The sequence below is a fragment of the Anabrus simplex genome, chromosome 1 (assembly GCF_040414725.1).
Source record: "Anabrus simplex isolate iqAnaSimp1 chromosome 1, ASM4041472v1, whole genome shotgun sequence".
Classification (NCBI taxonomy): Eukaryota; Metazoa; Arthropoda; class Insecta; order Orthoptera; family Tettigoniidae; genus Anabrus; species Anabrus simplex.
In genome coordinates, this window is record NC_090265.1 from 1,033,129,095 (window position 1) to 1,033,154,275 (window position 25,181).

General features: G+C 37.3%; 1 protein-coding gene across 1 annotated transcript in view; it reads left to right on the top strand.

Annotated features, from left to right (window-relative positions):
• Positions 1–25,181, top strand: part of LOC136857888 (uncharacterized) — an 84,620-nt gene that overhangs the window by 43,630 nt on the left and 15,809 nt on the right. The window contains exons 2-5 of the mRNA XM_068225194.1: positions 1,985–2,229; positions 8,897–9,033; positions 10,447–10,631; positions 18,667–18,757. Coding sequence (XP_068081295.1) covers positions 1,985–2,229; positions 8,897–9,033; positions 10,447–10,631; positions 18,667–18,757 — 658 coding nt within the window. The remainder of the gene's footprint in view (positions 1–1,984; positions 2,230–8,896; positions 9,034–10,446; positions 10,632–18,666; positions 18,758–25,181) is intronic.

Sequence of the window (25,181 nt, forward strand, 5' to 3'; positions counted from 1 at the left end):
TGATTGATTGATTGATTGATTGATTGATTGATTGATTGATTGATTGATTGATTGATTGATTGATTGATTGATTGATTGATTGATTGATTGATTGATTGATTGATTGATTGATTGATTGATTGATTGATTGATTGATTGATTGATTGATTGATTGATTGATTGATTGATTGATTGATTGATTGATTGATTGATTGATTGATTGATTGATTGATTGATTGATTGATTGATTGATTGATTGATTGATTGATTGATTGATTGATTGATTGATTGATTGATTGATTGATTGATTGATTGATTGATTGATTGATTGATTGATTGATTGATTGATTGATTGATTGATTGATTGATTGATTGATTGATTGATTGATTGATTGATTGATTGATTGATTGATTGATTGATTGATTGATTGATTGATTGATTGATTGATTGATTGATTGATTGATTGATTGATTGATTTTAACATGAAACAAAGTAATCTAAAATTGAAACTTTAAACACAAAACAATGACTCTTGAACTACAAAATAATTTGTAAAATGTTAATCAACATCACAATAAAGAAGTCTACAAAAATTCGCTTCACACGTAATACAAACTGTAAAATTAAACATTCAGTAAAATACCTGGATAGCACCGTGTAACAAAAATAAGGATGACCATAAACTGAGCAACATCTTCATTCTCAAATGCTCAGACTCTCTTCATCAATGTTTGTCCAACCCTTGTCCCATTTCCCTACGGGATCGGGTATGAAGTGAGATGAATCTGTCGTGGCGGATTTTTATGACCGGATGCCCTTTCTGACGTCAACCTCATCAGAGGAGTTAATGAGATGAAATGAATGACATGATATATGATAGTAGGGAGAGGGTGAAACCCGGTGCCGGCACATAGCCTACTCCTGTCGAATAGCACCAAGGGGTCTGCTCAAGGCTTAACATCTCCCTCTGACGGACGAATCACCATCAACAGCGTCATATGCCCTCACTCCATATGAGCACTGCAGAGAGGTTTGGAATTTAATCCAGGCTTTTGGCACGCAATCTAGTGATTAGAAATTGTATACCACCACCTCCCCTACCCTGCCGGCCAACATTCTGATGGTGAAATTTTTTTCGACCAATGGGATTTGAACCGGCTAACCTCAGTGTCAGACCGTTTAGACTTCAGCACCTTAACGATCATGGCCACCAGGTGGGCTTAGACTCTCTTCATCATTGAATATTGAATATTCATAACCACATTGTACTCAAAATAAACGTTCAACACTTTAGATCATATTCATTACATGCAGTATGCACCAAAGAGATCTTAAGTACAGAACAGCAATGGCCAACCAGACACCAGTGGGATCTGAAACCACAACCTTCCGATTTTACATCAGATGCTCTTGCCAGTTGAGCGCTGGTTACCTAGGTCATATTTGTTCTATCAGAAATGATCTAAATTACAGGTACAGCACATCTGCCATTACAACTGTAGAGTGCACGCAAATCATCCGATGTGGGTTAATTCAATGAATATTGAATTTTCACTATATCGGAAGGTTATGGGTTCAGATCCCACTAGTGTCTGGTTGGCCATTTTTGTTTTGTACTTAATGTTTTTTCAGTACATACTGTATATACCGAATGTGACCTAATATGTTGAAAGTTTATTTCAAATTAACTACATTAATCTCTAACTTATTTTTTTTCCTCTCTGCAGTTGGCTAATGCTCTGTAAATGTTCCCAATTTCAATTTCAATTGTTATCACAATAACAATACTTTTAATATTCCATTAACCAGTCGGTTATCTAGACTGCATCTTTCATGACTTAATACATAAACAGCCAATTTTTCAACCGAAGTATCAAAGTAAGAAAATAAAAACTTAAAGTAAGACTCACATTACTTACTATTAGGATTAATTTGGTGGAATTTATGCTTGATTTCTTGTTATTAAATCACTGGGATAATAAGGAGATCATGCTTTGTTTGCAGTGTCTGATATCCAGTGCACATTTGCTGGTATGGGAGAGCCAGGTGGCCTCAGCAGAGACTCCATTGCTGCTCGACTTCGCAAGCCAGAAGGGTTCCGTGGTTCACCCCTGTTTGCTGACGACCGGCAAGTGGATCCTCTCACAGATCCAGCATGTCAAATCCGACCAGATCCAAGCGATAGCACAGAGCTGACTTACAGACTTCTTATCTTGGACTTCACCCGTTGTGGTGTTGCCAAACGAAATGTTAGTATTATACTTTCCACATTATTTTAAACAGTGTCTACCTTAAAATCATCACTTTGATCTTGAACATGCTCATTTTCATATCATATTCACTCCACTTCTTTCCATGCTCAAAGATATTCTGTTGCAATATTTAACTCACAAAATGTTTTGAAAATGTAGGAAAAAGATATCAACAAAAGAAAATCAGAATATAGGAAATGATTCAAGAAGAAGAACAAGAAAAATGACTTACCTACAAGCCCGTAAATGATAAATAGAAATAATCATAAAGAAACAAAAATAATATTTTGACTTTTTTTTTTTTTTTGGTTTTACGTCCCACTAACTCCTTGAGGTGTCCGGCCTCACGGTGTAGGGGGCAACACGTCCGCCTGTCACCCAGCGGCCCCGGGTTTGATTCCCGGCTGGATCAGGGGTTTCTAATTGTAAATGATTAATATCCCTGGCCTGGGGACTGGGTGTTTGTGTCGTCCTTAACAATCCTTTCCTCATATTCAACACTCTACGCTTCCTCCATTCCAATTACATGCAGGTTCATATCACATGGTGCAAGTAGGGGCAAAAGATCTCTATAGGTCGACGCCCTAAACAAGTAGCATAAAAAAAAAACTCCTTGAGGTGCTGGATTATTGTCCCATGGGAGTTATTTTACATACCAATAAATCTACTGATACAGGGCTGATGTATTTGAGTACCTTCAAATATCACTGGACTGAGCCAGGATCGAACCTGCAAAGTTGGACTCAGAAGACTAGTGCTCCACCATCTGAGCTACTCAGGCTGGCACATTTCAGCCTAGGTAGAAGATTTTTGAATTGAGGAGACTCTGTAGACTAGCAAAAGCTGTTAAAAGGATCAGAGAATACAACTGTGAAGAGAAGAGTTGTTAGTGTTGTGGCGCCAGTATTCGAATCCCTTGTGCAGCCTGAATGAGTTAGCTGGAAAATTTATAATGTCCAATAACGACCCATTTATATTGGTATCCCATGCGCAGCGTGCCTTGTATCCAGTTCTCACTGGCAGAGCTAGCCAGGCGACTAGCTGACACTCACGTCACCACTCGAGACCCTATACAAGCGAGTGGGCCAGAAGAGAAAGAGTCAGTTGTCCAACAGCTAGCTACACCTTATTTCACAAGTGCAGAGCATGCTCTGTATAAGGAGCTTACTGAACAAGTGGACTGAAGCTAGTTCGAGAGGTTTCTATCTCTGGACTCACTGACATTTCTCCAAACTTTATATTCTCAAGTCTTCAGCGCTTGAATGAGCACTCTGACTTTGCAAGTTAGTTGCTATGCAACATTTCTCCCTCAGCGAGTCTTCATTTAGTTTGTATACTGACAACATGTAAATCTATATATATAAAATAAGAGTGTTGTCTGTACATTGCTCAGAATTTGAAAAGAATGGTATTTCTGTATCGGTCATGTCCACAGTAACAAGGAAATACACTTTTTTTACTTTTCCACAATTTCTGTCTGTCTACCTGCCTGTCTGTCTGTCTATATGTATGTATGTAAAAGCATCACGAGAAAACAGCTGAAGAGAATGTTATGAAAATCGGTATGTAAAGTTGGGGGATGAGCCACTATAATCTAGGCTATAAATCATTTTATTCACGCTGAGTGAAATGGTAGTTTAGGGAAAGGCCTAAAATTTAATTCTCAAATATTTATATTATTAGTGGTCCTATTGATAAATAGGCTACTACACAACTAAAGTTATATAGAATTAAATTCTGATCATTTATATCTGATACATTTTCACCGTAACGGCTATGATAACACGTACACTTAAGAAAATGGAAATTGCAACACCATGAAGGCATTGGTTGTTTGTGTTGATTTTCAAGATATGGAACGATGCCATGTAGGTATGTAAACGATCAAAGTTTCAGACCCTTTGGATTGTTGCTACAGGTCTCCCCACGTGATTGATCGTGGAGGAATCAACTCCAGTATACGGACTCTGGTGTAGCGTAGTTGACTTGCAGTCTCTGCAGTGAAATGTTTCCCATCAAACATGCCTCGACGACAGAGAAGAGCACGCTATCAACAACTGTTGCCGTTTGAGAGGGCTCGGATAATTGGGCTGTGTGAGGCTGGATTATTGCTAAGGACTGTCGCTGCACGTATTGGCCGACAGGCATCTACGGTACAACGTGTGTGGCAGCAGTGGTCAAATGAAGGTACCCACACTTGTAGACCTGGCACAGGCCCAGCGCGACAGACAACTGTGAGAGAGGATCGCCGCATCGTTTGGATGGCCCGGATGGAACCCCATGCAACAGCAGCGCAAATTCGAGCAGCTGTGGCACCCCACGTTACACAACAAACAGTTGGTAATCGCCTGCGTGCAGTTGGCTCACGAGCCCATATCCCTGCAGAAGGTGTTCCACTGACCGCACAACAATGACGTGTTAGGCTGGCCTGGTGTCGAGAAAGATCGGCGTGGGTCGACGGATGGCATAGGGTCGTCTTTAGTGATGAATCGCGCTTCTGTCTTGCCCGCAGTGATCGCCAGAATCGTGTGCGCTGACGTACCGGGGACAGGGGCCGCCCAGATCTTATTGTCGAGAGGCACACAGACACAGGGTCAACACCAAGCATTATGGTCTGGGGAGCTATTGGCTTTAATGAGAAATCACAATTAGTGCTTGTTGAGGGCACTATGACTGCTCAACAGTATGTTGATAGAGTAGTCAATCCAGTGGTTGTCCCTTTGATGGCGAACATTGCTAATGGGATGTTTCAGCAGGACAATGCCTGGGTCCACACTGCACACATCTCCATGACTTTTTTTTTTTTTACTGGTTTCGACCCTAGTCCAGGTGACTAAGTACCCTGACTGGGGTTTTCCCATGGTTTCCCCCAGCCTTGCAAGATGAATACCGGGGTAGTATGGTCACTTGAGGCTGCTTTTTTTTTCACGTCAACTGTTCTAAAAATTCTACAGGAGCACAATTACTTATTCAATTACATTGAATTATATTATATGTATCTATATATACTTATTTCCCACAACTGAAGAAAATACTCAATCATCAAGCTATTCTCCATTCTCCACGACATCACAACCTTAGAATGGCTCGCCAGATCCCTGGACCTCAGTCCTATTGAGCATGTGTGGGACATGATGGGTCGACAATGGCCAACCATCCTCAGCCACCCAAAACTCTGGAACAACTGACCCGTGCAGTGCAGCAAGCATGGGCCACAATTCCTCAGGAAGCAATGCAGGGCCTTATTGGCTCCATGCCTCGACGAATTCATCAATGTATTGCAGCTCATGGTGGGCACATCCTGTATTGATTGCGGTCCAAACTTGCAGTCAGAGGGACCTGAAAGTGTAATCATCGAATTACAACCAAACACTCATCCTGCATGTTCAATTGCAGCAATGTAACACCACACCTTCTGGGTGTTGCAATTTCCATTTTCTTCAGTGTATATTCATGAATTTGTATTTTTGTTGTTAAGTCCATATCAACACTGAGCCACGAGAAAATGGGTTAACAGAATTTAATGCCAATATATAGAGTCAGGGAATAAAGAACTACAGTCTAAGATATAAACAATTTTATTCACCATGAATGAAATTGTAGTTTAGGGGAAGGAGCATAAAATTTAATATTTAAATACCAATGTTATTGGTCCTATCGAAAATTACTACAAAACAAATGTTATAGAGAATACAATTTCTGATCAATTACGTTTTATTCAGTTTTACCATACCGACTATGATAAGAGTGGTATTTCAGAGTCGGAAGAAAACTAAATATGAAGACCTACAATATTGAAAGCGCATAACATTGATGAACAATAACAATACATTGACCATTGTTTATGGGGATGTTCTTTGTCTCTTATGGTGCCACTCAACTCCGATAGATGGTATTACTGCTGCGTACCGAGTATAACAGCCTGCCTGAATATTGGTGGGAAGTAACTGGGGAGTTAGAAAACTTGCTTCTTTAGCATGCCATTCCTCTGGTTAATACATTTTCTGATACTGCTAGTAAGTAACACACTGGTTCATCATAGTATTCCAGCTATTCGATCCCTACTCTGATGCGCTGTTTTGAATGAGCAGTGTGCACACTTAAAGCAGAGGCTCACTTGGTAGTAATAGTATGACCTTGTCTAGAGTTACAATTTAGGCCTATTCCAAATTATAGCACCACAATTCAATTCAACTCAAATTCAACTCAAAATTCAACCCTGAAAAGAGCCGTTTCTTAAGAAAAGCTTCTTCCTCTTCACTTTTATTAAATTCTACATTCATTTTATTCCAAATTCCTCTGGCTTGGAGGAAAAATTTGACTCCAAGTCAGATAGATTTTTCCGCTGCCAGTGTAGTGAATTAAGATTTTCCAACTCATCAGTACTCCTAGGAAACAGATTAGTAAAAGGGCATAGTTTTTGCCCTGGGACTCTCCACTATTCACCCCCCCCCCCCTCCCAGCCGAAAAAAGATTAAGAGTGTTCACGGATCACGGCTATCTGCTGCTAGGTCATTCCAGCTCTGGAACTTTGGACTGTTAGATCGGCAGCATAGTACTGTTCGTTCGTTAAAAGTGAGAAAATGTGTGGTTTTTCATTTGATCAAGTATTTCATATGAAAGCATTGCTTTTAATCACGCCATTCCTACCGACATCATTGTAGTGACCAATGTTCATTTCTGTTGGGTAAACCACTAAGACAGTCTTTCTGAGGATGTAAAAAGGCAGGTGGAGAGTGAATGTCAGCAATTATAATGAAAACTCCCCAACCTGATTGTGACTGATGGTAGGCAAACAAGCCTACCATTACAATGAAAATTCCTAACCCAGTCTTCAAATGAGGAAAGATGGTTGGTGACTTCCCCGTCGCGTTTCTAGGATAACGTTAAGAGCTATGCAATTTAATACAATCTTGCTCACAACGTGTGTACTACCTACCTAGAATACTGAATACAATATAGAATTCCATAGTGAAGCATGGATACATCAGCTAGTATTGTATATATACTATGTGATCAAAAGTATCTGGACACCCACCAAAATATACGTTTTTCATCTTAGGTGCATTGTGCTGCCACCTACTGCCAGGTACTCCATATCAGCGACCTCAGTAGTCATTAGACATCATGAGAGAGCAGAATGGGGCGCACTGCAGAACTCATGGACTTCGAACGTTGTCAGGTGATTGGGTGTCACTTGCGTCAGAAGTCTGTACGTGAGATTTCCACACTCCTAAATACCCCTAGGTTCACTGTTCCTGATGTGATAGTGAAGTGAAAATGTGAAGGGACACATACAGCATGAAAGCTTACAGGCCGACCTCATCTGTTGACTGACAGAGACCGCCGACAGTTGAAGAGGGTCGTCAAGTGTAATAGGCAGGCATCTATCCAGACCATCACACAGGAATTCCAGACTGCATCAGGATCCACTCCAAGTACTATGACAGTTTGGCGGAAGGTGAGAAAATTTGGATTTCATGGTCGAGAGGCTGCCCATAAGCCACACATCACACAGGTCAATGCCAAACGCCGCTTTGCTTCATGTAAGGCGTTTAAACATTGGACGATTGAACAGTGGAGAAACGTTGTGTGGAGTGATGATTCACGGTACACAATATGGCGATCCGATGGCAGGGTGTGGGTATGGCGAATACCCAGTGAATATCATCTGCCAGCGTGTGTAGTGCCAACAGTAAAATTCGGAGGCGGTGGTGTTATGGTGTGGTCGTGCTTTTCATGGAGGGGGCTTTGCACTCCTTGTTGTTTTGCATGGTACTATCACAGCACAGGCCTATATTGATGTTTTAAGTACCTTCTTGCTTCCCACTGTTGAAGAGCACTTCGGGGATGGTGATTGCATCTTTCAACATGATAGAGCACCTGTTCATAATGCATGGCCTGTGGCGGAGTGGTAACACAACAATAACATCCCTGTAAAGGACTGGCCTGCACAGAGTCCCGACCTGAATCCTATTGAACATCTTTGGGATGTTTTGGAATGCTAACTTCGTGCCAGGCCTCACCGACCGACATCGCTACCTCTCCTCAGTGCAGCACTCCGTGAAGAATGGGCTGCCATTCCCCAAGCAACCTTCCAGCACCTGATTGAACGTATGCCTGCGAGAGTGGAAGCTATCATCAAGGCTAAGGGTGGGCCAACATCATATAAAATTCCAGCATTACCGATGGAGGGTGCCACGAACTTGTACGACATGTTCAGCCAGGTGTCCAGATACTTTTGATCACATAGTGTATCTCAAGTGTTATAGTAATCTGGTTTATGTGACAAAACTGCCCTTTCTATGAAAAGACTTTTTCTTCAGCAAAAGCTAGACTTTGAGTTTAATGTGCCAGTGGCACATATTTCACAATACTGTAACATTGCAATTCTCCTTTAATAAAATTTTGTTTCATGTGTGTGAAATAACTCTCTTAATACACAGCAGTTAGAAACAGAAAAAATGGTGGATAAACAGGGCAAAGGGGGCAGCCTTTTGCTAACCTTTCTCTTCTGTACCTTTAGTGTTCTATTCATACCTTCCAAAGAGCTTACCATTTGTCACTCTACTGTATCATATGACTGAACTAATTAAAATATTTACCTTTTGCACATATATCCTCCACTCTATATATATCTAAAACTTAAACCTTACTGTTCCAGGGCTTCGTACATGTGAGAATCTGGTTCCCTCAGTTTCCAGGAGTGGTAATGATGTCTGATCAAGATTTAGTTATTATGTGCAAGCCTCCTGAACCGACAGTGATAGAGAACAAAGCTGCAGGATTTGCTGGGAGCTTGTAAGTTCATTTAACTAGTATCACGTTCCATAAACTTTATGAGTGTAGGCAGGCCTGTCTCTGGCTTACCCCATGGCAATTAGCAATGTTTGAAACAAAGTCAGTCAATGCAGTTTGGATTCCAGATAAAACTGGAGGTCCTGTGACTATATATATGAATCTCAATGGTTACATAAAACTATGAGGTTGCTTTCAATTCTTTTTAAATTCACAACAAGTTCTTCATACTAATTTATTCACTAGTAAATGTGAATTTTATGTCCTGTTTCATATTTTTATATTGTTTACTGCAACTGATTATTACAAAATTAAATATTTAACAAGAAAACTTAAAAAAGCCCATAATATTCTTTAACCTCACTTCCTGTTATCTAGAGATGATAATAATATACAAACTATTACGTAGATATGACACTTATTAAATGTTGCCTTGATAGTCATATTTCCTAACTAACTATAGGTCTATCATTGTCATGCCATGATACTATTCATGCTGTTCTTACTTCTTATTTAGATATTGTACAGCCTAAATCAAATTATGATTATTTTGTACACTTCAAATTTTTGCCTCACACTTCATTTTTTATCAGAGTACCTATGTGTATAAATTTGAACATAAGTTGAATTATATTTTTGTCAGTCAATTTGTTTGTTACATCATGGAAAAATGGTTTATGAAAATTTCTTGAAACTCAGTATTAAATTTCGAAGATAGCCATGTTATGCTCTAGACTATTATGTGATTAGTATACAGTGGTATACAAAACAGCAAATGTCAAATTTCTAGGTTAATTAGTTACACTGAAAAACTGTGTATGGTATAACTAATGTGGCAGAAGTGATTTCTGATCTGCTTTGTCTAATACATTTTTACCAAAGGAGCTATGGTAATGGAGATATTCACAAATTTATTTTTATTGCCAAGTCCATTAACAGCAAGCATGATTGGCATGTAAATATTGTTTGTTTATCAGGGTAATGGATTAACTAGAAGAATAAGGTGGAAAACAGGAATCATAAAATGGTTGAACAGTTGAGGGAATGAAAGAATCCCTTGGTCTTGGCTTCCTTCATATTGCTGATGCACAAGAACAAAGTTTGATGGCCTTGAAAGTCCCATTGACAGGTCAAGTTCGGAAGAGGGAGTAATAGAAAAAGAGAAAAGAATTAAGGACAAACATTAAGACACAAAAGTTCAAGAAAGATCTCCACATCTTTATACACTGCTGTCCTTAAATAAATAGGCTTTCTCCATACCAGGCCCAGTTCTTCCATACCCATTTCTTCTCAGCCTCTGACAACCTCATTTCTGTTTACCAGCTTCATTGTGTCCCCATCTTTCTATACGTGACTTGATTTGTCACTTGTTTGTTCCTTTCCATTACTTAAAATAAATGTTTAAATATGTTCCAGACAAAATGGAGCCCGTGTGTCAGGTGTGGTGGAGGAGACTCCAGGTCGGCTGGAGTATGAAGTAGCTCTGTACAAAGAAGCGCCTCCTACACGAGTTACCAACAAAACTCACGAGCTTCCAGTAGATCAAGCTGTACCTATTGGGACCAAGTTGCAACTCAGAGCCCGAATTAATCCAGAATCAGGTTTGTGAATGTATGATTTAAAGATGCTCAAAACTAATAACCTTTAATTCAGTTTAAAGTAGGAAATACATTTTTATTATCATTATTTCCCACCTTCAGTGATTGGCTGCAAAAGAAGTCAGCTCTCCTTTGTTTATGTATTCTTGTTGAAAGTTAATTAGAGGAATATTTCATGAAATTACTTTATGAACTTACATTCCATAATAAAAATCTCAATATCTGATCAATGTCCAGTTTTAAAAGTTGTATGTTACAACTATCATGGTTCTTTAAGTCTGTTATCCAGCAAACAGTTTTGTGTGAATATAATTGGTTTCTTGAATTTATTTCTGTAAATATTCAACAAATAAATACTAATTACAATGCTAGAGGTAACTAAGTATAGCCATAAAGGAATCGAGGCAATTCTAAGATATAGGGTTAGTATGTCTGCCTCTTACTCGGAGGTCCCCGTGTTTAATTCCTGGCCAGTCTGATGATGATAATTCTGAAATGAGGGCTGGAACAGGGTTCACTCATACACATGAGAATAACTAAGGAGCTGCCTGGTAAGAGAGGTAGAGGAGCCAGTCATGAAAGTCATGGAATGCAGCTGAGAATGTATCATGCTGACTATGTGACACTCCAATACCTGTAGGCCATTTGGCTGAACAACAGTCATCATGGCAGGCTAAGGCCTTAATGCACTGTATTTGTCATAGGTTTGTTCTATTTGTAATGGTATCAAAGCTACCTGTCCCTTCTAAAATAACTTATATTTACTTGGCACTTGATACATTAGATAGATCGGCATCATAGTCAACTTACGTAAAGAGTGCCGAGCTAATGGTAGTGGAGGATAAACGATGATATCAATACAAACTGTAAGATGTGCTGTTGAGAAACTTTTTGTAAGTCATATATCTCAGCGTTAAATTTGAAATAGCATAAGCATAATGATACCAGTGATTTCAATGACATCTACATAAGATTTATCATGGTAAGAAAAATAATACTACAGTATTGTATTTTGGGTATACTGGAACAAGCTCATGTAGTTTAATAAAGGTAATCATAACAAGAAGCTTAAAATTATAAATGTAGAAAACATCATAGTTTCCAAATGTCACAATAACTTCCTAGAAAGTTCAAACAAAGTCTGTAAAGAACCTTACATTAATCCTGGTTACATAAACCTACTAATATTTATTTTTCTGGAAAAGTGTTTGGTGAATTGCTGTCTATTGTTAAGGCTAGAGAGTTTTTATAATGATCTCAAATAGGAATATTTTACATGATTACCTAAATGCTGGAAATACAGAATTACCCTATTAGATATTTCTCTTATTGAATTTTACTCTCTGTATAGCACATCTTAAAATAAAGACCTCAATGAAGGCCTAGTTTTATTGAAAAGGTCATGGAGAAGAAGCGGGTTTCTCTTCATATTACTTTCTTTGATCTGCTACCACACTTAGCACATTTGAGGCAGTGAGTGAGAGAGTGGGCTAGGCCAGAGTTAGATGGAACCAACGACATTAAAAATATAGACTGCTAATCTGATGGCCATCTTTGAATCTACTTGAACCACTGGCAGCCATGACACTTGTAGGCAAAACATATGCTTATTTCCTCTGAATCTGCCATAGAAAGGATCTGCAGAAGTTGTTGTGTGATGGAGTACGGTCTTTGAGAAGGTGTGCAAGGTTAAACTAAATAAATAAATAAAAATAAATAAATAAATAAATAAATGTAGGCTATGAATTCAGTAGAATGAAGTCAGGCGAGGTTTGACCAAGAGAGGTCCGGTAGAAATATTAAAGTGGTAAAGCTGGTAGGATACCGTATGTGGAAGGAATGCTACACTCAACCAGGGGTCAGGTGTTCTCAACTTTAGAATCCGGTGTTACCCCATTTAGTGACCCCTTACGACAGGCAGAGAATGCGGTAGATATTTTCTATACCGCAACCAACGGACGTATGTGCTGCATGTCACACAGCAGTTCTTAGAAAGTAGCCATAAGTGGCAAAAATCGTAAAACATAACAAACCAGACAAAGAAGCAAAATTAAAAAATGATAACAAAATGACACCGAAGGTATGTCGTGAAAAGGCAGTGGTATCTTTATCTACGCGTGTGAATTCCTCAATGAACTGCTGTACGTATAACATGTCTTTCTGTAGTGAATGACTTTATTGTTAGTGCATGACGCCGAATTATCCATTCTTCTACATATGTAATTCTCGTTTTAACCAAGCAAATGCTCACCATATTCACTGCGCTTATTTCATTATAACATCAATGCAATATTAAGCATGTTTGAAAATGTTGTGTTTATTCTTAAATATATCTTTAATTTGCAATAACGTATAATCCCATCAATTCATTGAACTGATAAGGGCTAACTGTCAAGACCAAGAAGTGGCAGCCGCCATGACAGTTGTAGGCAAAAGTTAGTTCGCTGTGCTTCAACCAGGGGCGCTGTAATAAGTATGTTTAGCAGTCTACATCTTTCATGTCGTTGGATGGAACCGAGATATTTTCAGTTTTGTGTTTGTTGTAATAAAGGAAAAAAAGTTAACATATATTTTATTGTTTACCATTTCAAAGAGCACATTTCAAACTCTTCAGGAAAATTATTTACAAGATGTAATTCCATCATTTAACCAATTACTTATGCCCTTTTCACTTGCAAACAAACAAAATAACCTTGCATTATAGTAGTTAATAGATTCATCTGCTCTGTAATGTTCACTACTTTTCCTTCTCTCTCTTTTACTTTTGTTTCTTATCACAGAGTTTTCTTTCCTCCAACTAATTATGATACCACATGGATAAAAGCATCATTCCAACTTTCCATCCAACTATCCATTTTTCCTATCAGCCTGACTTAGCACTCACGCCCCCCTCCCCCCCCCCCCCCAAAAAAAACTCACTTCATTACCCGATTACTATGGATCTCTCGTTCCTTCACAAAAGGTATTTAGATCTTCAATTAAATCACATATTAAACTAAATGGTAAAACAAAATATTTCAGTACCTTCAGATACTGGGATCTTCCTTGACATGCTCAGCTGTACGCAAGTCATCCGGCTAGAGTGCATGGTATATAGCATGGTGATTCTGTGGTATATACAGTACAAAAAGCATCAGATCCTTATACAGTATTTTGCTTTATTGATTTTTCTTCCTGGAGGACAGGAATTTTTCACAGAATATGTGTAAGATATGTGCCTTCTTCTTGAATTCATTCTTTCTTTTATTTGAGTAAATGCTACTGCATTCTTGCTGATTTACCAGTTCAAATATTTAAAAAAGAACATTTTGTGCATTCTAGCCACCACTTTTATTGAACACACAGAATATATATCATCCTTTTCAGTTTATATTTACACCAGCTCACATTAGCTGTCACTGATTCAACACTGTAGGTACTTGCATCCAACACCTTGCAGCTTTGCAGGAACCACTTTGTTTTATCACTGATATCCTCTAATCCTAAGTTTCTATACACTTAATCCCGTTTCCTTTTCCATTTATCACTATTTCTAAAATTTTTGATCTTTCTTCACAACTACTACTTCTCCTTCACCATCATCATGTTGTACACAATTAACATGTGCTTCAGAACAGGCACAGCTTGCATAGCTGATAGGCAGCATGCATCACGAATGCTTCTATCTGCTTGGCATAGCTCACTGTCTCGCAGTATAAACATTACTATTAACAAAGATGGGTAGGTCCACCTATTCAATGCCTTAAATTATATGTTATTATTATTTATTCATTATATTATATTAGGTCTACTTTTGGCCCTTCTATTGGGTCATCATCAGCCTTAATCACAAATGGAAAATACATGATATGTAATTTACAATCACCAAAACACTATATATCACATTGGTATGTCTTGACTCAATGATACAACATGCTATGATCATATATGAGTATATTTAAACTTATATCACTTGCACATGTGAATCACTTGTTCTTGTAAAAAAAATTTGGTCTTGATATATGATGTAAATATTATACATTTAAGATAACACAATAACACATTAAAAATATATTCTTCCAACATATGAATTTTATGATGACCTTTGGTGTAGCTCAACCTTCTTCCAGAATAGGTGGACTAGTTAGATAATATGAGAGATATATAATAAAGTTCTAACATAGTCTTGATATATGATTTAATATGTAATGAATAAGTAATAACAACATATAATTTAAGGTACTGAATAGGTTAATAGTGATAAATCGTCAATACAGACCATAATGAAATTAATTCCATATAGTATAAATGTTAGATGAGCAATTTGTATAGAGTAAGTTATTTAAACAAGGAGGGAAGAAGCCTATGGATGTGTTTGATATTATGCACACTGAAAGATGAATGTATGCCCTACAGAAGGGTACCAATAACTCAAATTTACCGAATTCTCAGCATAACCCACTCTCTCACTCACTGCCCCAGTTGTTTATAATCTTCGAAGTGTGTGGCTGAAATGTAGCTTGGAGCCGATGACCTCAGATGTTAGGCCCCTTTAAACAACAACAAGCATCATCATCATAGTCATCATCATCATCATCATCATCATCAAAATGTAACTTTCTGTTCAGTGTCTGCTTATCTTGGTAGGAAGACCATGAACAGTGGCAATGCACCAGAGAAAGCTTAAATGCTGTCATTAACATGCACTATTCTTGGAATAAGAAAAGGAGCACATACTAGTACAAATACAACAACAGGATTATGTGGGAAGAGGTAGCGTGGAAAGAGGTGACAAGGACAAACATAAAAATACAAAAGGACAAGGACGATCTCCATATCTTCACAATCTGCCTTCTTCAAATAGATTCTTGGAATAAATGTATGTTGGAAGAATTGCACCATACAAGCACAACAGGAACACACCTGACATACAACTGCAAAGGGTTAAGGGAGTCTTATGTTCATTGTCCTTTGGCTTGTTGCATATAGCTCTTTAATATCCCAGGTGGTAGTACAGTAAAAGTAAACTCAAATAACAGGAAAAAAGATATTCACCAATCTCATCAATAAGTTAGTTTCATTATTCTCAAGGAGAAAGTCAAGGTGTGAGTAAAGGGAGAGGATTTTCAGAGATTTTAGATATTCTGAAATTGACATTGACTGCTGGTCAGGTCCAGGGAAGCATCTGGCCTTAACATAAGATAACTGCTCCATTCTTTTATTCTCATGCCCCATTTTTCCTTCTTTGTTTCCTCCAACCCCTGGCTTCACAACAATAAATTACTACCATTCTTACCATATTAATAAAGGGAGCAGTAGCATAAAAAATTTGAACTCATGTATTTCTTTTATGTGTAGATGAATTATCCATAATAACATGGCAAGTAAATCCCCTCCACCTGTTTCCCACCTACACATATTATAAAACAAAATCACTGGAATGTGTTTGTGTGGGCTAATCTTGAGAACCACCAAAGGGATTTTGATGTATTTATTGAGCAAGGTGTAGGTGTATGAAACCTAAATCTATGATAAAAGAGAGCTGACCTCTCATGATGTTCGTGAAGTAAGTAATAACGAAAAGAAACTGGTCATCCGAGCATTTTTTTGCTTATGGTGCAACAATCACCAGTCCCTCCAATATTTGAATTTGATACTGTTACAGAGCATGAAGTAAGAAGGGAAGTTATGTCAATTAAATCTCACGCAACAGGAGCTGATGAAATTCCCATTTCATTTGTGAATTACATAATCGACATAATATTGCCCATTATTACACATTTAATTAATACCTGCCTTACTTCAGGCAATATCCCAATTATATGGAAAGATGCACTCATAGTGCCAGTCCCAAAAAACTCTCCTGCAAGCAATACATCTGACTACCAACCTGTCTGCATTCTCACAGCACTTTCTAAGGTTCTGGAGAAAATTATGCATAAACAAATAGTTAAATACTTGGAAAAACATTCTGTACTTGATCCCTTACAGTCTGGTTTTAAGAAAGGACAAGTACTGCAACAACACTAACCAAAATCACAGATGACATTAGACATGCTATGGACGAACGAAAACTGACTGTACTTATCCTACTTGACTTCAGGAACACGTTTGACACTGTAAATATTAACATATTGTTAGCCAAGTTACAAAAACTTCACATGGCTCATTCTGCTATTCAGCTCTTGGGCTCATACCTCAAAAATAGACGACAAAGAGTTGTATCAAACATGACGACTACAGAATGGAGGACTAAGCTATATGGCGTTCCCCAAGGATCTGTTCTTGGACCTGTTTTAATCTTAATCTATATTAATGACATTTCTTCTTATCTGAATGACTGCAACTACCACCTTTATGCTGATAATCTTCAGATATACTCACACTTCAAAGTCTCCGACAATGACAAAGCAATTCCCCAAATGAACTCGACTCTAAATTTAATTAGCTCGTATGCAAAAGAGAACTGCCTATTAATTATCCCGAAGAAAACACAAGCTATCATAATAGGACAACCTAGGCTTTTAAATATGCTAAAACATCACACAACAGCCTACTCTCAAGCTCTGCGGTGAAGCTATACCTTTTCAGAAGTCTGTAAAAAATCTAGGCGTTGTCATGAATGACACATTAAACTGGAATGACCATATAACAAGTGTCTGCAGAAAGGTATATGCATCTCTCCACCCCTTAAAAGTGAAACAATCCATTCTTATACATAGCATGAAAATAAAACTTATTCAAACTCTCATTTTTCCAATAATTTATTACTGTGATGTCCTATTAACCAATGCAACTGTAGAACAAACTATGAAACTTCAAAGGGCAATGAACTCTTGCATATGATTTATATTTTCTTTGAACTTTAGAACACATATTTCCCCATATTATGCAAAGCTATCCTGGCTGAAAATCGATCAACTAAGAAATCTACTTACTGCGACATTAATTTTTCGACTTCTAAACAAATCTACACCTGAATACCTATCCTCACATTTTAACTTCCTCTCATCTATCCATGGACATAATACCAGATCGACTTCTACCCTCATCATACCAGTTAATCATTCATCTGTATACAGCCACTCTTTCCAAGTGTCTGGGGCAAGGCTATGGAACACCCTCCCTGTCAGTATACGTAATAACACTTCAATAGTTTCATTTAAATGGTCTTGTCGAGAATTCCTCTTAAATACATCATCAGCTTGTATGAATGTTAGTGTGTATGAGTGTAAGTATGATTTAGAGCTAGGTGATGTAAATAGATAATATTAATTATTAAAAAACAATTATAATAAGTTATAGGCTAATATTAATCCATTAATTTAGGCATTTTCAGAGACTGTTAACAATGCTATTTTTCTAATTCATGTGACTATATACTCTATGTTGTGGTTAAGTGTAAGAGAGGGCCATGAGCCCTAACTTCGCCACATACAAAGGCATAAAATAAATAAACCAAATAAATAAATAAATCATTAACAATAGACCCCAACCATTTGTGAAGGAATTTGTGAGCATAATATGCTCTATAAAGTAGTCTGAGATAGTAAACATCTCTCTGTAAAAGGTAACTCTCAATAAGCATTTTTGTGTTATAGTTTGCAGTTAGAAACTGGAAACCATATTTTTTATATTAATCACATAATCCTTATCAAAATAAATTGTTTACTCACCTTAATAAGATTATTACCTTTTAAAGTATATAATTTATATTAATTGTTTAGGAGTTATAATTGTTTAAGTGAAAGCCCAGAAAAGGTTTAAATATTGCATAAGGAGAAAGTAACAAGCTAGCAGCACACAGCTGGAAGGGCCTTGGATAAAGGTCGCACTGAGCTATGTACATATCTCAGGAGGAAAAACAACTGATGTCATTGATGTCATCTACAAGGATATTTTATAAAGCCTATCATCATAAATTCAAAATTGCCCCCATGCAAATTTGGGGTAGGTGACTACTGCATATACTCATACATTTTGCTCAAGTTAGCTTTCTTATCTAAGTATTAATTAAATGAGCTTTAAGAAAGTTGAATATTTCCATTTCTATTCACAGCATGGAAGTTTGTAAAGCTGATGGAAGTGACTGTATCTCCCGACCCAGATGATCCACATAGCACTGGGAGTGTTGTTTTAGTCAAGAATGGGTAAGACTACTTACATGTAAAATAAGGTGGATTTAACTTTGAATTATAACGACAAGTATGAAAAAATGACACACTGTATGTTTTATTTGCTATAGTGCCTGTCATCCTAGTTGTGCACATTAAAATAGTTACCATAAGATCATCAAGAAGCTAGAGGTGAGTGGTCTGATCCCAAATTAAGACAGTACTTGCCAGTATCCTCAGTATGATCTTAATGTCTTCACTCACTCTCATCCTAGGAAAATGCTAATCTACCATTGAGTTTACCAGTACCAGTCTAAATTCCAGTCCCAAATAACAACCATTACACATATTGCTACTCACTACAATTACTCAGCTTATTAGATTAGATTCTTACACACCTAATTCCAAGATGTCCTCAGCTCTTAAGTGATACCAGAAAATGATTGCCTGTTCAATACTCATGGGCAAACATAACAGGGTGGTCTATTTCTCAACCCTCCAGAGGCTACCTAGGCAGGGCAGTAAAGATATGCTTGGTTTATCTGGAAGAAAGTGCTTTTGATTTCCCATCAGGAAATTTTAAAAAATTAGAACCAAAACTTTCATTTCTGGAGAGGGACATGGCCTCAGTCTACAACTGAATTGTGTAACATATTAATTTCAGAGGTAAAAGGTGTCTGGGGATAGGATCAATCCCTCATTGCCAAGGTTAATGGAAATCTTTACATCTCCCTCATCCTAGGCCCTACACAACTTGTACGGAGAGCTGGCTTTGTCTTCTTTCTTTTCTTCCCCACCAATGTAGGAGACAACAAACATCAAATTAGTTGCACAGACCAACAATACAAGTATGAATCAAGACCTCAATTAGGGAAGAAATAAAAGAATACAAGCCTTAAAATTAATAAGAATTGCCTCAGTAGCCTATACTTCAGGGCAATAATAATTACTGTACCATCAATAAACCAGTCCTGTGTGTTGGGGTAACATGCCTGCCTCTTATCTGGAGGCCCTAGGTTCATTCCCCACCCAGGCCAGGGATTTTAATTCTATACTGAAAGCTGTTCATTCACCCTGGTGAGACAAACTGAAGATCTGATATGCGAGGCACTTTCTTGAAAAACTGATAATTATGAGATAGTATTGGAATTTTCTAGATTGAAAACTCATAAATCTCAATTGAATGGTCACAGTTACACTTGAATTTGTTCCCTTGCAATTATAGATGCTGGTTCCTGCAGTTATGTTATCATTTCTGAAAGTCGTGTTCTGTGAGAATGTCCAGCAATGCACATAATTTAGTCATATCCTTAGAGGACTCAAAATGACAACCTTTCATCTTCGTCTTAAGTTTTTGATAATAGTAATGTCTTGGCGTGCTTTTGCAAAGTATTTATTTTATTTTCATCTTCAGAAGTTGGCTTTTTTTTTTTTTTTACAAAGTTAATTGTGCATTGGAGAAGGTTATGCATGAATGAAACAAGAAATGTCAACCAACTATCAAGATCGGTAGAAGTATTAAACTCAATTGCCTTGCTTTTGCGGACGATTTAGCATTACTTGCAAATACAATAGAAGAAGCTAAATTTCAAATTGAACAACTAGAAATGATAGCCAAAAAAATGGGGTTACAAATTTCATTTGAAAAAACAGAAATGATGCCAACTTTTAAAGTTGATTTACCAGTTATTCAACTGAACAGTAATAAAGAGATTAAAATTGTTCAGACATTCAAATATCTTGGGGAAATAATAACATGGAACACAAATGAAAAAGAAGCAATAGAACACAGAACAACTAAATTTAAACAAGCACAAAGACTTACCTGGCCAACATATAAAAAATAAAAAATAAATCTCTTTCGATAAACGCTAAGCTGAAACACTATAATTCCATAGTTAAACCAGAGGCAACGTATGCTAGTGAAACTTTATTCAAATTAAATGTAAAATCTACAACAGACAAATTACAGAAAACATGACAGAAGAACAATTATTAATAAAAAACACCAAGTTGATGGGCAGTGGAGATTGTTGCCTAACAACATTGTCTATCGTGAATGTGAATCAATAATATCTACAATGCATAAAAGAAGAATTTCCTTTTCCTGTCACATATTAAGATTACCAGACACCAGGATATTAAAACAACTATTTTATTACTTTTTGAAAAATAAAATCGATAATAATTGGTTCAAAGAAGTTCAGGATGATTTGAAAGAATTGGGTATAACTCGGCAACAAATCAAAGACAGAAAAGAGAAGAGGATTTTGAAGAACAAAAGCATAAGTCTCAAACTAAAAACAGTTGAACGGAAACAATATACTACATCGGACATACAAAGGGCTTCCAGGTCGGAGAGGATGAGAAAGTTCTGGGAGAAGAAAAAGAAGAAATTAACTCAAATGTATTGATTTAAGTGCTCCAATGTGGGCGTAAAATATGTAAATAAATAAAATAACAAACAACTTTGCACCTCTTCAATATGCAATTGCAGCAAGACCTCTCAGTAAAATATGGAATTAACATTGCGGTCAATTGGACCAAATTCTATATTTACAATCTCTGTGATGTCATTGAAATTGATGATTAGGCCTATGCTCTTAATATTAGGCTTCTCGTGGCTGGCCCTTTTTAGTCTTGATGATCTACTGCATTATTTTAGGAATATAGTTACTGGTACTTCGAATGAAACTCATATTATTGTAAATCAGCTCTCCTCAGCAGAGATGAAGGTTGGATGGTCTGAAGCAGTCTTCATAAAGAATACTGATATGTTGCTGCTTCTGGTCAACTGTCAGGATCTTGGACAAAAATTTGGAGGTGATGCAGATACTTGGAATTTGCTTTTATAACCCCATTCATTATAATAATAAAGAGAAGTTGTGACAGACAACTTCCTTGTTGGACTCTGCTCTTGGTTGCAAAACAACTAGACCTGCCTCCTTGAATTTGGACACAGCTCTGTGTTTCTTGATATACAGTAGTTGTTTAACTTGATCTCATCTAATCCATATCTGCTTATGTGGTACACAATCATATGCCTTCTCAATATCCAAGAATAAAGCTATAACCATTCTATTCCAAATCCAATATTTTTTAAGGGGTATTCTATTTGAAAAAATAAAGTCTTGAGTTGATTTTCCTGGTCTAAATCCATTTTGTTCTTTCTCAAGTTCAGGTTCAACAATTTTCTTATTTTCCTCTCCAGGTTGGACTCATATTTTCAACCCTGGGATAGAAGGGTAATAATAATTTCGTGTGGCTATTTCTAGCCGGGTGCAGCCCTTGTAAGGCAGATCCTCCGATAAGGGTGGGCGGTATCTGCCATGTGCAGGTAGCTGCGTGTTATTGTGGTAGAGGATAGTGTTATGTGTGGTATGTGAGTTGCTGGGATGTTGGGGATAGCACAAATACCCAGCCCCTGAGCCACTGGAATTAACCAATGAAGGTTAAAATCCCCGACCTGGCCGGGAATCGAACCCGGGACCCTCTGGACCGAAGGCCAGTATGCTGACCATTCAGCCAATGAGTTAGACAGATAGAAGGGTTATACCACTACAGTTTTTAAATTTCTTTCTGTTGCCTTTCTTAAATAATGGAATGATTATGCTTTGCCTCCATTCATTGGGGATTTCATTTTCTTCCCAAACTTTATTTAGTACCGTACTCAGTACAACTATTTTATTCCATATTCTCCAAGTGTTTTGATCATGTCCACACTGAGCTCATCCAGTCCAGCAGACTATTTCATTTTATATGTTGTCTCTACTTCCAAACAGGTCAAATTTTCTGCATTATTGAATATAGGGTTTGGAGGGTCATCTTGTGGATCATCATTTGTATAACAGTTCAGTAAGTGATTGAAATATTTACTGAAATAAGTTACTGTAATATTTCATGTTCATTTCTTGTTAACTCTTCATTTGGAAGCTCTATTGTGTTTGTGATGTTTGGGACATCACTGCATGTATTCAATTATTGAACTAAATAATTAATTGATAAGATGTATATATTTAATCACTATAGGTCATTTTTAAATTAATATGTATAAATATAGGGTTTTAATCATCCATTTCACATCATTTCATTTCTTTCTATCGTGGCTATAACGTATTCTGAACGAACCACATATTGGGTAAAGTATTTCAACATCATTCATATTAATAGCTTGCAGTAAATTTTCCAATAGCCGTTGTGAGGTGACCAGAGTCAGCAGGCTAATTTCAGCCCATTTCCAGGAAAAGTACATCATCAAGGTTACGAGAGACCTTACCCTCTCCACCTTCTGAAGAGACAGTTGAAACATTATGAACGCCGACTTTTCGAACTTCGCTACCTGATGCTATATTTCAGCGGGAAAGTTCAGCCTATGTGAATGGACGTAATGAAGTAAAGTGATGGATTCCTAGCAATACATAGGAGAAGGGATGAGACCTCGAATCTTACTGGACCATGTGATATAGCTGATGGAGGGAGACTTTTGACGGCTATACACCCGCCGACAAGAGCTGGAGAGGAGACTCGTATTCGGACATTCTTACTTGTATTCAGATTCACACTGGTACTCGTACTCTTGGAAAACACTCTTACGACGATTCGACATCTGCACATCAGAGAAGATTTTAACTTAGTTCACGTCGCATCCGAGTAGTATTCTGCTCAAAAGTTACTCTCATTGGGATCTGTTATCTCAATGACGAGAGGTAAAGTCAACTGGAGACAAGTTTTGACTAGTATAGGGGAGGAGAGCTTTTATTATGAATTCAGCTACGCTACTGTTCCGTAATACGGAAGAATACAAGTGTATTCTCTCCATGAACATAACCCATGGTGGTTTTGCATTTAAAATTAGGACTCATTACGACTTTATTTAAGGAGTACAGTAGGAAGTCTTAAAGACAGGAAAAGAAGAAGTAGGACTGGAATCCAACAGCAGATGACGCAGCCGGTACGAGAGATCCATCGATCATCAGCTTCAAGACAACAGAGTCTACAAATGGTGAGCTAATGGCATAAGTTACTGCAAGTTTTTGCGCAACAGTTAATTTTCTTAGAGTTAATTTCATTCAATTTTTCTTTTGCTTCTGTAAGTTCAGATTTCGTTAATACGCCGTTACGTCACGTTTTTCATCCTAATAAATAGCTGTTTTAATTTGTATTTTATGAAATGATTATTAGTCATCCTTAAATTCCAACTTAGTGTACTTAATGGTTGGTGTCCCGTCACCCTACCCCTGGGAGTTTTTTGAGTCTGGTGACGTATTATTATTATTAATTATCAACTATCATCTTCAAGCCATAAGCTTGAAGGCTGGCGCCCATAGGATATTGTTTATTGAGAAACAATGAGATATCATTTATTTATATTACTATTAAAGTGACCCGCCACGTTATAATACTGTTACACATCTGTGGGCTGAGTGGGTACGTCACATGTTGATGGCATTATCATGATTTCATTTGTTTTTAACAATGATATACTTGTGTTTTTCTTGTCATTGTCTTACCCTGTTCTGTTTGCAAGATCTTCTTTGCATTTCCATTTCTCAACATCAACTATTCTTTTGACCTGTAATCATTTTTCTCTGTAAAATTATAGCTTATCCTCAGTTTCACTTGAATTTCCTTGCACTCTTGCATTTTACAAAATTCTTCTTGTACCTTTTTTAGCTTTGCAGCAACTTTTACATCATTGTTCCATCATGCTGTTTCTTTAGATTTCCTTATTTGGCTTAGTCGTCCACATACTCTCTCTCTCCCTGCTATCTTCACCAATATATCTCAGGTCTTCTTTCAGTAACATCTTCCAAACTTTCCCTTGAAACATTCCCTTCACCCTTCTTTCAGAAAGTCTTTAGCCTTCCATTTTTGCAACTAACAACCTGTGGTCTCCATCCAGATTTTCACTATAAATTACTTTGAAATCACTTACAACCTTCCAAACTTACTGGTCAACAAGTACATAACCAATCACAGTTCCATATTTATCATCCCAACTACCCATATCTTGTAATCTTATGCGAGTTCCTTTCTTCAACCATGTGTTACTCACAACCATGATTGCTTCTCATACACAGATCTAGAAGATGTTTTCCCTCTGCCATCCAATTTCCCATTCCATGAGCACCCATGAAGGATTCATACCTAAGTCTTTCTGATCCAACCTGAGCATTAAATCTCCCATCGATTTTCACAATCTGTATGTTCCCCAAAGTTAATCAGGAAGGCTTCTTTTTCTTAATTTTAGCATCCTGATTGTGGAGCATAGACCTGCATTATATGATATTATTTTGTCTTTATTCCAATTTACTGACAATGTAATTATTCTATCACTGACAAATTCACTCAGGCTATAAACATCTACATCTTTATGAACTGTAAAGCCCACTCCATTTCTTAACTACAAGTTACTTCCAGACCAGCATAGTTTATGGTCTAGTCAGAGATGTTGCCTTCC